The 17,732-nt window shown below is 42.0% G+C and overlaps 1 protein-coding gene across 1 annotated transcript in view; it reads left to right on the top strand.

Annotated features, from left to right (window-relative positions):
- Positions 1-316: 316 nt before the first annotated feature.
- Positions 317-17,732, top strand: part of GOLPH3 (golgi phosphoprotein 3) — a 49,995-nt gene continuing 32,579 nt past the window's right edge. Inside the window, exon 1 of the mRNA XM_066244256.1 lies at positions 317-543. Coding sequence (XP_066100353.1) covers positions 319-543 — 225 coding nt within the window. The 5' untranslated portion in view covers positions 317-318. The remainder of the gene's footprint in view (positions 544-17,732) is intronic.

Here is a 17,732-nt window from a genome sequence, read left to right as displayed (position 1 = left end):
CACGCCGGCGGTGCCACATCCTCCGGTGACGTCAGCCGGCGCCGCCATATTGCAAAGGCGCCGCCGCCGCCGCGGAGCTCGGGCTGCCTCCAGGGCTGCGGCCGCAGGAAGGATCCCGCTCGCGCCGCGCCGCCGCCGGCCCGCCCGCCCCGCTCGGAGCCATCTCCCCATGCCCATCCCTGCACCCGTTGCCGCCGGACGTCGCCCCGGCGCTCGGGACTAACACGGAAGGCCGGGGCGGGGGCCGCGGGGAGAGCAGGAGGGCGGCCCGGTAGGTCCCGCGTCCCTCCCGGCCCGGCGGGCGCCTCAGCCGGAGCCATGACCTCGCTGACCCAGCGCAGCTCGGGCCTGGTGCAGAGGCGCACCGAGGCCTCCCGCAGCGCCGCCGACAAGGAGCGGGCGGCGGGCGGCGGCGGCGGCAGCGGCGAGGACGACGCGCAGAGCCGTCGCGACGAGCAGGACGACGACGACAAGGGCGACTCCAAGGAAACGCGGCTGACCCTGATGGAGGAGGTGCTCCTGCTGGGCCTCAAGGACCGAGAGGTGCGGGCAGGGCGGGGGCGGCCGCGGGGCCCGTGCGTCTGCCCTGCGAGCTCGCGAGTCCCGCGCCGGGAGCGCCCGGCTCGCCTGGGGCCTCCGGGTCCTGCCCGCGCCGAGTGCTCGGGTTTTCCCTTCCTCCTCTCACACCGCCCCGTGCGTTCCGGCCTCTGGCCGCCTGCACGGCTCCCTGGCCCCTCTCCGCGTGCCCAGGTATCCCGGGGAGCCCCGGGCACCGTCCCCACCTGGAGACCGCCGGTTAGAGTGCAGCACCTGGCACCACCCGCGCCCCGACTCCTGAGTTTTGCAGGGTTTCCGACCTGGGAGGGCTCCACGGATCTGCTGTCTGGGAGATTTTTTTTTTTTTTTTTAAAAAGCTTAAGGTGTACTGTTTGGAATTTTTAAAAATGTCGGTGAAATGGTAATGGAGGCAAAGTAGTTTTACTGATAAAGTTCAAAGTCCAATAGAATCCTCTTGGCGCCCACGGGAAAAGGACTTTCTAGGTAAACTTGCTTTGGGTGAGGTTATTTTTAGCATCGCGTTTACATTTGATCAGTTGACTGATATCCAGAAAGTCTTGCCTTCTTAAAGAAGGGCTTTTTCGTGGGGTGCCTGAAATGCTAGGTTTGTGACTTGATGAAAGGCCTCAAGTTGCTGTAGGTATTACTCTTAAGTTCTGACTCAGAAAGGTTATTTTTACCCACATATCTTAGGAAAATTTTCGCACATAGAGAAGTTGGAAAAAAATGCTACAGTGTACACTTTATGTATTCATCGCCTAGGTCCTGTCATTAACATTTTGCACTATTTGCTTTATCACATAATCTTCAAAAATGTTATTTTTAGAGGCTTCCAGAGTAGGAGAGAGATGGTTAGTCTAAATCCTATGTGATAGGATGGGTTCAGAGACTTGTTTCCTCTAAGCAGAGGCAACACAAACATTTTGAGTCAGATACAAAAGTCAGTTTTTTCTTTTTTAAAATTTATTTTAAAATTATGACTGACATAAAATTTATTAGTTTCAGGCGTACCTAAGTTTTGTTTTGATTGTAAGTACATTTTGGCAATTCATATTTAATCCTTATGAAACAACATTGTCTTACTTCACCAGAACTTATCAGATATAGCTGAGGTTGTATGGACTTTTGGTGGACTCCTGATATTTAGTGATCTAATAAACTGAAGTGTACCTTGAGCATTTGCAATACCTAGGTTTTCCATTTACTCAGGTTTGACAGCTATTATCACATGAAAAATGATTACTTTTGGCTGCAAAGTGGGCCTCGGCTATATGTGGAATTTCTTTTTGTTCTTTGGAAAAATAAACTAGATACCTAGGTTCTAGAAAAGCAATTTAAAAAAGTGTTTAACTTGCTTTTTTTAGGCTTCACAATTTAGAATCTTAGTAATAAACATTTTTCTTTTCAGTTAAAACAAGTTTATGGATTGATTTTCAAGAGAGAGAGACTCACTGAAACATCGATTTGTTGTTCCACTTATTTATGCATTCATTGTATGATTCCTGTATGTGCCCTGAACAGGGATCGAACCTGGCATGTCAGGATGAAGTTCTAACAAATTGAGCCACCAGGCCAGGACAAAACATTTTCTCAAATTTATAATAAACATATTTTTCCTTTGGGACAAAAGTAACATTTTAGAAAAAGTAAAAGCAAAATGAAGAAAACAAGTCATCTTCATTCCGAGTGGACATTTTAGTTTTATAGATTTTGAGACTTGTCTGTGAGGGTATGTTCTGCATGTAAAACTAAAACTTAAAAATACTAAAACTAGAACTAACTTTTGAGTCAGAAACTAATGGTGAGGAAGTAATACTTATTTCTTTTCTCAATTATGTGTTAGTCTAAATGTTCATGCTAAAAGTCTATCAATATACTACTTTCCTATGATAGGTTTTAATGAAGATAATCTGAATTGTTTGTTTCAGCATAATGGTACTTGGAAAATTTAGACAACTTGAAGTTCTTTGGTGGCAGGTAATTGAAATCATCTGTTGTGTTTGTGTCAGGAGTCACTACACTTTGACATGTCATGGTCAGGGTCCCAGGGATAGTCAACCTTTTTTTAAAATTTTTTTATTTAATTTTTTTACTCATTTTAGAAAGGAGAGAGAGAGAGAGAGAGAGAGAGAGAGAGAGAGAGAAGGGGGGAGGAGCAGGAAGCATCAACTCCCATATGTGCCTTGACCAGGCAAGCCCAGGGTTTCGAACCGGCGACCTCAGCATTTCCAGGTCGACGCCTTATCCACTGCGCCACCACAGGTCAGGCGATAGTCAACCTTTTTAACTCTTTTTTTTTTTATAATTTTAAATTTTATTTTATTTATTCATTTTAGAGAGGAGAGAGAGAGGGAGAGAGAGACAGGGGGGAGGAGCTGGAAGCATCAACTCCCATATGTGCCTTGACCAGGCAAGCCCAGGGTTTCGAACCAGCGACCTCAGCATTTCCAGGTCGACGCTTTATCCACTGCGCCACCACAGGTCGATAGTCAACCTTTTTATACCTACCACCCACTTTTGTATCTCTGTTAGTAGTAAAATTTTCTAACCGCCCACTGGTTCCACAGTAATGGTGATTTATAAAGTAGGGAAGTAACTTTACTTTATAAAATTTGTAAAGCAGAGTTACAGCAAGTTAAAGCATATAATAATAATTACTTACCAAGTACTTTATGTCGGATTTTTGCTGTTTGGCAGAATAAATCTTTATAAAACAACTTACTATAGTTAAATCTTTTTATTTATACTTTGGTTGCTCCACTACCGCCCACCAGGAAAGCTGGAACGCCCGCTAGTGGGCGGTAGGGACCAGGTTGACTACCACTGGCACTCACTAATTCTGATCATTTCTTTCTGATTTCAGCAACCACCATAGGAAATTTGTTTCTTCTGTTGCAGGCAGGGAGTTGAAGTGGGGGTGGGAGAAGTTGGGATTTTGCATTGCTTTTAGATTTAGATTTCTGGGGTTAAGGTATATCTTTTTTCTGCCCTCATGTCTTATGTACTAATAACCAGGTCTGTCAACCTATCCATGCGTGTATTTCCCCTTTGGAGGTTTTCCTCCAATGTCTTGAACTTCTGTCACTCTTTTTAGGGGGTAGGGATTACTCTTTTACCTAGAGTCATTTATGCTTGTTGATATTAGATTTTAACATACAAAATTTGATGTTAAGTTCTAGGCCGTGGCTGGGTTCCTCAGTGGATAGAGCGTTGGCCTGGCGTATGGATGTTCCGTGTTTGATTCCTGGTCATAGCACACAAGAGAAGCGACAGTCTGTTTCTCTCTCCCTCTTCCCTTTTCTTCTCCCTCTCCCTCTTCCCCTCCCACAGCCAGTGGCTCCGTGGCCCCCAGGTGTTGAGGATTGCTCAGTGGTCAGTCAGCCTCAGGTGCTAGAAATAGCTGGTTGATTTGTTCACCAGCCCCAGACCGGGTTGCCAGGTGGACCCTGGTCCAGGTGCATATGGGAGTCTGTCTCATTATCTCCACTCCTTTCACTTAAAAAACAAAAGTTCTTAACTTTAGCCATAATACAGGGTGGGGTAGAAGTGTAGGTTTACAGTTGTTTATAGGAAAATAATGCAATAACTAATAAATAATAGAATAAGTATAGCTATAAACCTATTTTTGCCTCTCCTGTATATACTTCAGTAAAGTTACTGCTTTAACTTTTTAATTACTTTAACTTAGCATCCATCTGTATGTAATATCTGGGTACTCGTAACATTTTTCATAGCTAAATTTTAAGGCTAAGGTCATTATTGCTGGACACATGTATAGGCCAAACATATTTGAAAGAAAAATAAATTGTGAAGTGGTGAAATTAGTTTTACTTTGACTTTTTAAAAAGCTGAGATGCAGGGCTTTTAAAAATATTTTTTGTTGCCTGACCAGGTGGTGGTGCAGTGGATAGAGCGTCGGACTGGGATGAGGAGGACCCAGGTTCGAGACCCTGAGGTCGCCAGTTTGAGTGCGGGCTTATCTGGTTTGAGCAAAAGCCCACCAGCTTGGACCCAAGGTCGTTGGTTTGAGCAAGAGGTTACTTGGTCTGCTGAAGGCCCATGGTCAAGGCACATATGAGAAAGCAATCATGAACAATTAAGGTTTTGCAATGAAAAACTGATGATTGATGCTTCTCATCTCTCTCCCTTCCTGTCTATCCCTCTCTCTGACTCTCTCTCTCTCTAAAAAAAAAAAAAAAATTTTTTTTTTTTGTTGAATAATAAACCTATGGAAAAGTGCAAATATCATATATGTGATTAATTTTTAGACGGAACACAGCTGTTAAAATAGCACCTAGGGATGAGCCCAGCTCTCTCAAAGCTCTGCTGGATTTCCTTTCCAAGTCTCTGCCTGGTTTTCAGAGCTCACCACTGTCTTGGCTTTACTAACATAAAATCATTTTGCTCATTTTTGTACTTTTCATTTGTGTCTTGCTTTTGTTCAGCATTTTTTGTGGGATTCATCCATGTTGTGCAGGGTTGTCATTTGTTCATTCTCATTGAGTTGTCAACTGTAACACATTTATAATCTACAATATTTAAAAAGTTACTTTGACTTACATCCTGAACCTAGTGTTCTCCCCTCCCCTCTTTATGGTACAGACGGCTCAGCTTGCCAATAAGCAGATGGGTGACTAAAGTCATTGTAATCATTTTTTTTTTTAATGTAAGTACACTTACATGTGTTTTTTTTATATATATATACACCAATGATTTCCCATTCTGGGTTTTTTTTTTTTTTACAGAGACAGAGAGTCAGAGAGGGACAGACAGGAACGGAGAGAGATGAAAAGCATCAATCATTAGTTTTTCATTGCGTGTTGCAACACCTTAGTTGTTCATTGATTGCTTTCTCATATGTGCCTTGACCGCGGGCCATCAGCAGACCGAGTAGCCCCTTGCTGGAGCCAGCGACCTTGGGCTCAAGCTGGCGGGCTTTTTGCTCAAACCAGATGAGCCGGCGCTCAAGCTGGCGACCTCGGGGTCTCGAACCTGGGTCCTCGAACCTGGGTCCTCCGCATCCCAGTCCGACGCTCTATCCACTGCGCCACCGCCTGGTCAAGCCCCATTCTGAGTTTTTTAAAAACACATATGCCTGAGTCCTGGAGAATCCTGTGTCAGTGACATAAGTATTAAAGTGACTCTTAAGAGGCCACAGCAAGAATAGCAGATAGGTTTAAATTTGAAATGGACTTCCAAATAATTGGCACGGTTTCTGTAATCTTTATTGTGTTTGAGGAGGAGCAGCAGATGAACTAAGGTGTTTTCCTTTCCCCAATTATTTGATTTTTCCATAGATGTCAGAGTGCTTTCCGCATGCCTCATTGAGAATTCCTTCAAATAACTGGTGTCATGTACTCAAAATCGTTTTTTTATTGATGTTAGCGAGAGAGGAGAGAGAGAAGTAGAGAAACATAGATTTTTTAATTAAAGATTTTATTTATTGATTTTACAGAGAGAGGAGAAGGGGGAGCGAGAAGTATCAACTCACAGTTGCTTCACCTTTAGTTGTTCATTGCTTGCCCTGTGTGCCTTGACCCGGCAAGCCCAGGGTTTTGAGCCGGCAACCTCAGTGTTCCAGGTCAATGCTCTACCCACTGCGCTGCTTGAGAAATGTAGATTTTTGTTCCACTTACGTATGCTTTCATTGGTTTATTCTTGTATATGCCCTGATCGGGAATTGAGCCCAGGACCTTAGCATATCAGGTTGCTGCTCTAACCAGCTGAGCTATTCAGCCAGCCCGGTATCATATACTTTTTTTTTTTTAAAGATTTTATTTATTCATTTGAGAGAGAGAGAAGAGAGAGAGAGAGAGAGGGGAGACACAAGGGAGGAGGAGCAGGATGCATCAACTCCCATATGTTCCTTGACCAGGCAAGCCCAGGGTTTTAAGCTGGTGACCTCAGCTTTCCAGGTTCATGCTTTATCCACTCTGCCACCACAAGTCAGATCTGTCATATACTTTTAAATCTCTTTGTTGGTAGCAAATCTTCGTGATTAAAGGTTGATTTGATTATTTTAAATGACCAGGTGTAATTTAGAGCCTGTGGGATAGCAGAAGTGGGAAGCGGTGCTGTAGTCCTGGTCTGAGGTGTGTCTGTCATTTTATACAGTGGTCCCCAACCTTTTTTGGGCCACAGACCAGTTTAATGTCAGAAAATATTTTCACGGACCGGCCTTTAGGGTGGGAGCGTCAATAGCACCTAGGGATGAGCCCAGCTCTCCCAAATGTATCACGTGACCGAGACAAGTGTCAATAGTGAGTCTTAGATGGATGTAACAGGGAATCTGTCATATTTTAAAAATAAAACATCGTTCAGACTCAAATATAAATAAAACGGAAATAATGTAAGTTATTTATTCTTTCTCTGCGGACCGGTACCAAATGGCCCACAGACTGGTACCGGTCCGCGGCCCGGGGGTTGGGGACCATTGATTTTATATACTGAACTCTCTGAGCCTCAGAGTTCTCTAAATGGAAAGAGAAATAGTCCTTTCCCATGGTTGTTCTCATTGGACTGTTGCAGACATTGATTGTTTTATCCTCCTCCAAGGTTTCCCCTAGTTTTGTCTTGCAGAGCCTTCCCCATGTGTGTAGCCAGGATGCCCTATTGAAGCTTTTACCCCTTCCCCTTTGTGGGCACCAGACCTAGATCAACATGCCCAATTAAATAATTTCTACCTGGGCTTTGGCTTTTGATAGCAGAAAAGCTCATGAGGTTTTTTTGGAGACCTACCAGAGTAGTGTCAGAGTGTTTATCCGACTGTTCGCTGACGTGGTTCAAGCTTCTTTCTCCTTAACCTCTGGTGGTCTTTCCATTCTGATTATCCAGGCACCTTTCAATTTTGTAAGCTTCAAGAACAGTCTAGTAAAGCTCTTAAAATTTTTAAAGATAGCAAGAGCCCTGGCCTGATTGCTTGGTTGTAGAGCATTATCCCGAAGCACAGAGGTTGTGGGTTTGATCCCCGGTCAGGGCACATATAGGAATGGATTGATGTTTCTTTCTCTCTCTCTCGCTCTCTCTCTTCCTTCCTCTATCTAAAATCAATAAAATAAGCATAAAAAAAAAGCCAGAGTCAGTTACTAATGTTTCTAGTGCTCGGAGACAGGAACCCTACTGCAATATTTTCACTGTTATCTTGAAAACTAAGGAGGTGCTTGAGCTGGATAGTGTATACTTAGGGTAAAATACTCAAGTTTAAGATGATGGAACTGATTTTTGTGTGGCTTTTAAACTGCCTCTGAAGATTGATCCCATAGATGAGTTCCATTTTTGGAATAAATTTCCCAACGTCACTACTTTGAAGTACAATACTTACCAAGATGGATAATTTTTAAAAATTCCCCTTTCTATAAAGGCAGTGATTTACACTATCCCTGCACATAAAATTTGACGAGTGATTTGTTCAACAAATATTCAATGCAGCTAGTGCTCGATTTACGACCACGATTGGTCCCGACAGACTGGTCGTAACACGATTTGGTCGTAAGTTGAGTAGGCTATATATACAGTACTGTGAAATGATGTTATAAAAATCTTTAAGTCATATTTTATAATTTTTTATTGTTATATATCATAATTTTCTTTGTTCATTTTATGCCATTTGTATTATCTCTACACCATTTTGTTTCTTATTTTTACATTTGTCAGGTTTAAGTAAAACACTGCATTACCAGTACAACTGGTTTAATATTTGTAAAACATACAAAATTACAAAATACAGGTGCATACAAAAATACAAAATACAGGTGTAAAAAATACCATAGGAAACGTTTTCCCAATTGCAAAACATATCAAAATATATAAACATGTACGAAACATTTTTTTCTTTTGTATTTTTCTGAAGTTGGAAACGGGGAGAGACAGTCAGACAGACTCCCGCATGCGCCTGACCTGGATTCACCCGGCACGCCCACCAGGGTCCACGCTCTGCCCACCAGGGGGTGATGCTCTGCCCCTCCGGGGCATCGCTCTGCCGCAACCAGAGCCACTCTAGCACCTGGGGCAGAGGCCAAGGAGCCATCCCCAGCACCTGGGCCATCTTTGCTCCAATGGAGCCTTGGCTGCGGGAGGGGAAGAGAGAGACAGAGAGGAAGGAGGGGTGGGGGTGGAGAAGCAAATGGGCGCTTCTCCTATGTGCCCTGGCCAGGAATCAAACCTGGGTCCCCCGCACGCCAGGCTGACGCTCTACCGCTGAGCCAATCGGCCAGGGTCTGTACGAAACATTTTATTGGCCAGCACTGTCGTACGCCCAGCTGGGCAATGCTTGTGCTGCCAGACGCGGAGCAGTCGTGGAGCAGTCGTGGCTAGTGATTGTGGTTGTAAAGTCGAATGGTCATAAGTTGCATAGGTCGTAAGTCGATCAATACCTGTATTTCAAGATATGGTAAGATTTTAGTAATTTAAAGTATAATAGGCCCTGCCGGTTGGCTCAGTGGTAGAGCGTCGGTCTGGTGTGCGGGGGACCTGGGTTCGATCCCCGGCCAGGGCACACAGGAGAAGCACCCATCCACCTCTCCCCCTCTCCTTCCTCTCTGTCTCTCTCTTCCCCTCCTGCAGCCAAGGCTCCACTGGAGCAAAGTTTGCCCGGGCGCTGAGGATGGCTCTGTGGCCTCTGCCTCAGGCGCTAGAGTGGCTCTTATTGCGGCAGAGCGGTGCCCCAAGATGGGCAGAGCTTCGCCCCCTGGTGGGCATGCTGGGTGGATCCCGGTCGGGCGCATTCGAGAGTCTGTCTGACTGCCTCCCCATTTCCAGGTTCGGAAAAATACAAAAAACAACAATAACAACAACAAAAAAGTATAATAAAGACTTATGAATTTTGAAACTTTGATTCCTTATTAATACAAATAATATTTCCTTCATATTTTTTAAAGATTTGAACTTTAAAATTTTTTAGGTGTATGTAAGAGTAGTTACACAAATAGAAGAGATACAGAATCTCAGAAATTAGTTTTGGGAATTCATTGAACCATTTGTATTTTTTTTTTTTTGGACCTGCCCTAAATTTTGTGCTATTGTTGTCATGTATTTTATATTATATGTTCTAAACTCTGAAAGCTGTTGCTACTATTGCTGCTTCAAAATTACTAGTATTTTACCGTTACCCACATGTGTATACTGTTTTAGTCCCTCTCAATTTTTTGTGTTTTGAGCTGGGAAATTTCCCTTCTGCCTAAAGAATTCCCTTTAGTACTTCTGTGGCATGCTGATAGCAAATTTTCTTTTGTTTGATGAAAATATTTCCAATAGTATATAATTCTGGGTTGGCAGATTTTTTTTAACCACATAATTATTTTTTTTCTTTTTATTGAATTTATTGGGGTAACATTGGTTAACAAAATTATACAGGTTTCAGATTACTGATTGTACCTTTTATTTATTTTTTTAAAGACTTTATTCATTTTAGAAAGGAGAGAGAGAGAGAGAGAGAGAGAGAGAGAAGGGAAGAGCAGGAAGCATCAACTCCTATATGTGTCTTGACCAGGCAAGCCCAGGGATTTGAACCAGCGACCTCAGTATTCCAGGTCAGCGCTTTATCCACTGCGCCACCACAGGTCAGGCACTGATTGTACCTTTTAAACAAGATTTTCCAGTGCCTTGGGTTCTTTAATAATGTGACTAAAATACTAATATTTGATATTTATTAACTTTATACCTTTTGAGCCTCCCTGTATGGATCATTTGAGATTGTCTTTTAGAATTATACTTTGAAATTATTTTGATCAAATTTTGAAGCATTTGTGGAGTTTTTTTGATATTTAAGAAATAAACTATTATAGTTTCAGTTTATATATAAGTCTCAAAATACTCTAAAGGCATCATGCTTGTCCTGTTACATTAACCTTTTGGTCCATCACTCCTTTATATCCAGGTAAACTTTCCCTTTTGTCTACCAGTATAATTTTCTGCTCTTAGCGTAAATGGTATCGTTTGAGTTGCTCTGGTCTTTGTTTAGGAGATTTTATTTTCATGAGTATCTCCCTTTGAAGCAGCACACAAGAGACTGCTTGTCCTGTGTTTCTTCCACTTTAAGTGTAGGGACAAGTACCGAAGGTGGGACCTGACTTCATTTTAAAATATCTGTGGTTCTAGTAAATATTGAGGTTTTAATTTAGGTATTATAGTTATATATAGAAAATAGGATGTTTCTCTTAATAGCTTGGTAAACCTCTAATCTGTAAGAATACAATTAATATTAAGGTACATTACATTACCAAAAAGCTGCTTCTGATTAAGTATCCATTTAAGCTTAAAAACTTATATTTAGCCTGACCTGTGGTGGCGCAGTGGATAAAGCATCGACCTGGAACACTGAGATTGCCGGTTCAAAACCCTGCACTTGTCTGGTCAAGGCACATATGGGAGTTGATGCTTCTTGTTCCTCCTCTCTTTCTCTCTCTCTCTCTAAAAATGAATGAATAAATAAATAAAAAATTAAAAAAACCCAAACTTATATTTAAATGAAAAAGTAACTTATTTTTAAAATTTTTTTTTAAGATACATTTATTTATTTATTTATTCATTTTTAGAGAGGAGAGAGAGAGAGAGAGAGAGAGAGAGAGAGGAGAGAGAGACAGAGAGAGAGAGAGAAAGGGGAGGAGCTGGAAGCATCAACTCCCATATGTGCCTTGACCAGGCAAGCCCAGGGTTTCGAACCAGCGACCTCAGCATTTCCAGGTCGACGCTTTATCCACTGCGCCACCACAGGTCAGGCAAAAAAGTAACTTATTTTTAAACTTAGTAAACTGCATTTGGTTTACATATTCCTTTAATGGAGAAGCTCTTAAATTGGAGTTAACAGATGAAGTTTAGAAACTGAACACTCTGCAATTGTGTTTGTGTGTGTATTTTCCTGGAGAAAGAGGACAGCTTTCATCAGATACTCAAAGTGGTGTATTGTGGCCCAGAAGGTTAAAGATTACTGAATAGAAACTGTTGCTTTGTTCTAGTTTAAGTTTTTGCTTTGTTTTGTATTTTTTTCAGGGTTGTAGTGAGTTGGATCTTAAGTTCTTTTTAGATATGAAGCCAACATTTTGGTATCCTGGCCGTCTTGCTAAATGGCATTCACAAGCTGTGTAACTGCCACATTTATAATTCTAACAATTTCCATGCAGTCATCAAATATTTATTGAGCCAGGCCCTTGACTAGGTAAAAACACTAGGAAGGAGGTCTCTATTTTCATTTTAGTTCTGAGAGTCAAAACTTATAGTAAAGTACAAAACTAAATTGTGTTGCTGTTTTGATAGTATCTTAGCTTGGATATAGCTACCACTCAATATTTATTAAGTAAATCATGTATTTTCAGTGAGGGTAATTTCATCTTTTAAGGGATTGAAAATTGGTTTTGGGGTGGTGGTAAAAAGTTCTTGCTCTTTTTAGGTACAAAGTGTAGATAACATACAGTATGTAAATAGATATATAGGATATCGGTAGTTAGGGAAAATTTTCTGCAAGATCTTGTTTAGGGAGCTATAATGTAAAAAAAAGGTTGAAAAACATTGAAATAAATTAATATTGAAAATCAAAAGTTTGTGCTTAGCTGAGGTTTAGAAGTCTTTTCCTCTGATAAGAATCTTGATTGTAACAGAATTTGTTTCTTAGCTGAAGGTACAACTATAGCATACTGGACTGTAGGAAGTTGTAAGCTAAATTTTTTTGGTCAAAATGACTCTTGTTGATAATTTGTAGGTAAACTGTTGTGTGTCCCCACCCACTGCCCTCTGGAAGGACTGAAAATTAAAGGGCTGCATATAGATTGCTAACAGTTGGTTATTTTTACTTTGGTTTCATTTCCTAGTTCCAGTTTCTTAAACGCTACTGTTAAACAGTTTTATAACATGTGTACAAAATAAAACTCAGAAATAACATATAATAATTGAACTTAAATTTCAGTGCAGTCACTGAATTGAGTTTGTCATTTAATTTTTGTATGTATGTCCTATTTATGTAAAATGAAAACAGGTTTAGTGTTCGTATGTTCAGTTCAGTCCAACTATTGAATACCTACTTGCCAATCTTTTTTTTTTTTTTTTACAGAGACAGAGAGAGAGTCAGAGAGAGGGATAGACAGGGACAGACAGACAGGAACAGAGAGATGAGAAGCATCAATTATTAGTATTTCATTGCGAGTTGCAACACCTTAGTTGTTCATTGATTGCTTTCTCATATGTGCCTTGACAGCGGGCCTTCAGCAGAGCGAGTAACCCCTTGCTCTAGTCAGCGACCCGAGTCCAAGCTGGTGAGCTTTTGTTCAAACCAGATGAGCCCACACTCAAGCTGGTGACCTCGGGGTCTCAAACCTGGGTCCTCCGCATCCCAGTCCGACGCTCTATCCACTGCGCCACTGCCTGGTCAGGCCTACTTGCCAATCTTTTCAATTGGTGCTGGGTTGCAAAGAAAATATGTTTACTCTCAGGGAGCATCCAGTCTATATAGAAGACAGATGTACAAATGACTTCAATAAAATAATTACTGACTTTAGTAGAAGGCCATGTTGAATGCAGTAGGGACATAGGGAGAATGCCTTGGACCAGAGCTAAAAGACTGCTGTGCCCCCTGTTCTTGACTCCCAGCTTTGCCTTTGACGGCTAGTTGGAAGAACTAGGATAAACCAAATGATTTGAATTCTTAGACCTTCAGTTTTCTCGTAGGCAAAATGGACCTGTCCCATAACTTCTAAATTGGAGGGATCCAGTGAATTGGCTTATGTGCAAGTGCTCTGAAAGTTCCATGCTAAGTGGATGTTGACCTAGCTTAGAGAAGTGAATTAAGTTTATAGTAGTCTTGGCTTGACCAGTGGTGGTGCAGTGGGTAGATTGTTGACTTGGGCTCCCAGGTTCGAAGCCCTGAGGTCGCTGCACATTGCTAGCTTGAGCAAGGGGTCACAGGCTCCGCTAGGCACCCCCCTCCCCCCATCAAGGCACGTGTGAGAAGCAATCGATGAACAACTAAAGTGCAGCAACTACAAATTGATGCTTCGCATCTCTCTTCCTTCCTCTGTTTGTCTCTTGTAAAAAAAAATAGTAGTTGACAAGTGTTTAGTATTTTCACTATTTTATTATTTCTTGACCTTCTTGTATCTGTTGGGCTTAGTGAACAGTCCATTTCAAATGTGGTGCATTTGTTCTGCACCTGTCAACCTTTTTTTTGGTGGTGGTGGTGAGGGACAAGGTGGGTAGTCCCTGGCCAGTCTGGCTGAGAAATCTGGTAACCTGAACTTCTACTTGACTTCTTATTCTTGGCCAATTCCAAAGTCTTCCTCAAACAGTTCTTATAGATACTGCTAACTCTGCAGAGATATTAGAAGCCTCCAAACCCCCAAAATGGTAAATGACTCTGGTGACAGTTAAAAACAAATGTAGCCTGACCAGGTGGTGGCACAGTGGATAGAGCGTCGGACTGGGATGCGGAGGAACCAGGTTCGAGACACCGAGGTCGCCAGCTTGAGTGTGGGCTCATCTGGTTTGAGCAAGGCTCACCAGCTTGGACCCAAGGTTACTGGCTTGAGCAAGGAGTTACTTGGTCTGCTGTAGCCCCAGTCAAGGCACATATGAGAAAGCAATCAATGAACAATTAAGGAGCCACAACAAAGAATTGATGTTTCTCATCTCTCTCCCTTCCTGTCTCTCTGTCCCTATCTGTCCCTCTCTCTGACTCGATCTCTGTCACACACACACAAATCCAAAACAAACAAAAAACAAATGTAGAGTGCCACATAATTGATATACCACAAGTACTAGGTTTCTGGATGTCTTGAGGCTCCAAGTCAGAATGCTTTAAAAGGTCCCTGACTGGGCATGCTCACTGTAGATCACACCTGTACTTTTCTCTATTATTCTAAGGGTCCCCATGAGACTTGCCACCAGGGGAGCAGCAGGCAGGGGCAGCTCATCCTGGGCTTACCCCCCTGAACCTATCTCCAAGGCCCCCATTTTCTCTGACGTTCTTTCGATGGCTGCATCTGGCTCACAGACAAATCTTTAATAAAAAAAACATTAAAAATATAAAACATTCTCATGTACTACAATCCATTCATTTCCTACCGTTCATGTGCATGGTTGTGGGGGGCTGGAGCCAATCACAGCTGTCCTCCGGTTCAACACCAAATTTTTAATGGATAATGAGTAACGTACACGGGTCGTTGTATGGCTCTCACAGAATTACATTTTAAAATATGTGGCGTTCATGGCTCTCTCAGCCAAAATGGTTCCCGACCCCTGACATACAATATTATATTAGTTTCAGATGTACAACAAGGTGTTTAGACATTTGTATAGTTTGCAAAGTGCTCACCCTAATAAGTCTAGTACTCTTCTGACACCACACATAGTCATTGCAATATTGTTGACTGTATTCCCAATGATATACTTTACATTTTCATGACTTTATTTTAGTGAAAAATTCTTTTTCAATTATGATTGACATTCAATATATTAATTTCAAGTGTATAAAATAGTGGTTAGACATTTTATATTAGGAAATGATCCACCCAGTAAGTCTTGTACCAGCTTGTCACCATACATAGTTAATACAGTATTGTTGAGTATACTCACTATGTTGTATTTGACATCCCTGTGACTGTTTTGTAACTCCCCATTAGTTCTTCACCTTTTTCACTCAGCTCCGCTAACTCCCCTCCCATCTGACAGCCATCAGTTTGTTTTCTGTATCTGTGAGTTTCTGTTTTTGTTTGGGTGTCTTTTTTTAGATTCCACATATAAGTGAAATCATGGTGTATGTCTTTCCCTGCTTGACTTATTTCACTTAAGATATTATCTTTGTTGTCCATCCATGTTGGACATGGCAATATTACATTCTTTTTTATGGCTGTGTAATTCCATCCTATGTATGTATCAAATCTTTTTTTTTTTTTTAAAGCTTAGTTTTTTTTAATTTATTTATTCATTTTAGAGAGGAGAGGGAGAGACAGAGAGAGAGAGGATAGACAGAGAGAAGGGGGGAGGAGCTGGAAGCATCAACTCCCATATGTGCCTTGACCAGGCAAGCCCAGGGTTTCGAACCGGCAACCTCAGCATTTCTAGGTCGATGCTTTATCCACTGCGCCACCACAGGTCAGGCCTGTATGTATCAAATCTTTATGCATTCCTCTGTCATGAGAACTTGGGCTGCTTCCGTATTTTGGCTATTGTAAATTATGCTGCAGTGAACCTAGGGGTGCCTATATCTTTTGGAATTAGTGTTTTACTTTTCTTCAGACACATACCCAGAAGTGGAATTGCTGGGTCAGATGATATAGTTCCTTGTTAAATTTTTTGAGGAACCTCCATGCCCTTTTCCTTAGTGGCAGCACCAATTTACAATTACACCACCAAAGCAGGAGGGTTCCCTTTTCTCTGTGTCCTTACCAACACTTGTTTGTTGATTTGTTGATGAGAGCCATTCTGACAGGTGTGAGGTGGTATCTTACTCAGGTTTTAATTTGAATTTCCCCGATTAGTGATGTGGGGCACCTTTTCTTATGTCTGTTGGCTATTCTGTATGTCCTCTTTGGAGAAGTGTCTATTCAGGTCCTCTGCTGCCCCCCCTTTTTTTAATTAGAAGAATTTGTAAAACTTATTTTTAGAGAGAGAAGAGAAAGAGAAAGGCAGGGGAGGAGTGGGAAGTGTCGGCTTGCAGTTGCTTCTGCTGTGCCCTGACCAGGCAAGCCCAGCATTTCAAACCAGTGACCTCCGCATTCCAGTTCTATGCTTTATCCCCTGCGCCACCACAGGTCAGGCCTCTGCCCATTTTTAAATCAGATTGTTTGTATTTTTGCTCTGAAGTTGTGTGAGTTTCTTATTTATTTTGGGTATTAACTTCTTATTGGATGTGTCATTGGCGAATATCTTCCTCCATTCAGTAGATTGTCTTTTATTTTTTGTTAATTGTTTCCTTTGCTGTGCAAAAACTCTTAAGTTTGATGTAGTCCCATTTGTTTATTTTTACTTTTGTTTCCCTTCCTTTGAGAGACATTTAAGAGTGATGTCTTAAAAAACAACACTGCTAAGAGTGATGTCAAAGAGCTTATTTTCTTTTTTTTTTTTTTACAGAGGCAGAGATAGACAGGGACAGACTGGAACGGAGAGAGATGAGAAGCATCAATCATCAGTTTCTCCTTGCGCGTTGCGACTTCTTAGTTGTTCATTGATTGCTTTCTCACATGTGCCTTGACCGCGAGCCTTCAGCAGACCGAGTAACCCCTTGCTGGAGCCAGGGACCTAGGGTCTAAGCTGGTGAGCTCTTTGCTCAAGCCAGATGAGCCCGCGCTCAAGCTGGCGACCTCGGGGTCTCGAACCTGGGTCCTTCCGCATCTCAGTCCGACGCTCTATCCACTGCGCCACCACCTAGTCAGGCTATCTGTGTTTTCTTCTAGGAGTATTTATTATGCTTCAGGTCTTACATTTAAGTCTTTAATCCATTTTGAATTTATTCTTGTATAGTGTAAGGAAGTTGTCGGTTTTTGTCCTTTGCATGTACCTGTCCAGTTTTCCCAGTACCATTTATTGAGGGGGATTGTCTGCACCACTGTGTATTATTGCCTCCTTTGTCATAGATTAATTGATTATATAGGCATGGCTTTATTTCTGGGTCCTCTGCTATGTTCCATTGATCCATGTGTCTGTTTTGTTTTTTTTTACCAATACCATGCTGTTTTGATTACTACAGTCTTGTAGAATAGTTTGATACCTACAACTTTGTTCTTTTTCAAGGTTGCTTTGGCTATTTGTGATCTTTCGTGGTTCCATATAAATATTAGGGTTATTCTATTTCTGTGAAAAATGCCGATGGTATTTTATAGGGATTGCTTTGAATCTGTGGATTGCTTTGGGCAGTATGGACATTTTTTTTTTTTTTTTTTTTTGGTGAAATAAAAAACGGCTTTATCTAGTACTCTGTACTAGAGTGCACACCCCGCCCGGCAAGGTTCCCTGGCCCCGAGGAAAGAAACATGGAGGCTAGGGAAGTTGCAAAGATTAAACCGCGTGGGAGATATTTAAAGGGTCCCTCTAGGGAAGTGGAGCTACTATGACGTGGTGAAATTTCACTGGCTGGCAGACGATCACTTCTTTCCAAATGGTTCTTGGGAAGCTTCCTTTGGCGGGCTTGATTGTGGGCGGTCCTAGCCAAAGCGGGCGGGTCTGAGTCCCTACGTCACCATCTCTCTATCCAC

Source organism: Saccopteryx bilineata, chromosome 1 (assembly GCF_036850765.1).
Source record: "Saccopteryx bilineata isolate mSacBil1 chromosome 1, mSacBil1_pri_phased_curated, whole genome shotgun sequence".
Taxonomy (NCBI): Eukaryota; Metazoa; Chordata; class Mammalia; order Chiroptera; family Emballonuridae; genus Saccopteryx; species Saccopteryx bilineata.
Note: the sequence above shows the minus strand (reverse complement) of the source record. Positions and strands in the feature narration are given on the sequence as shown.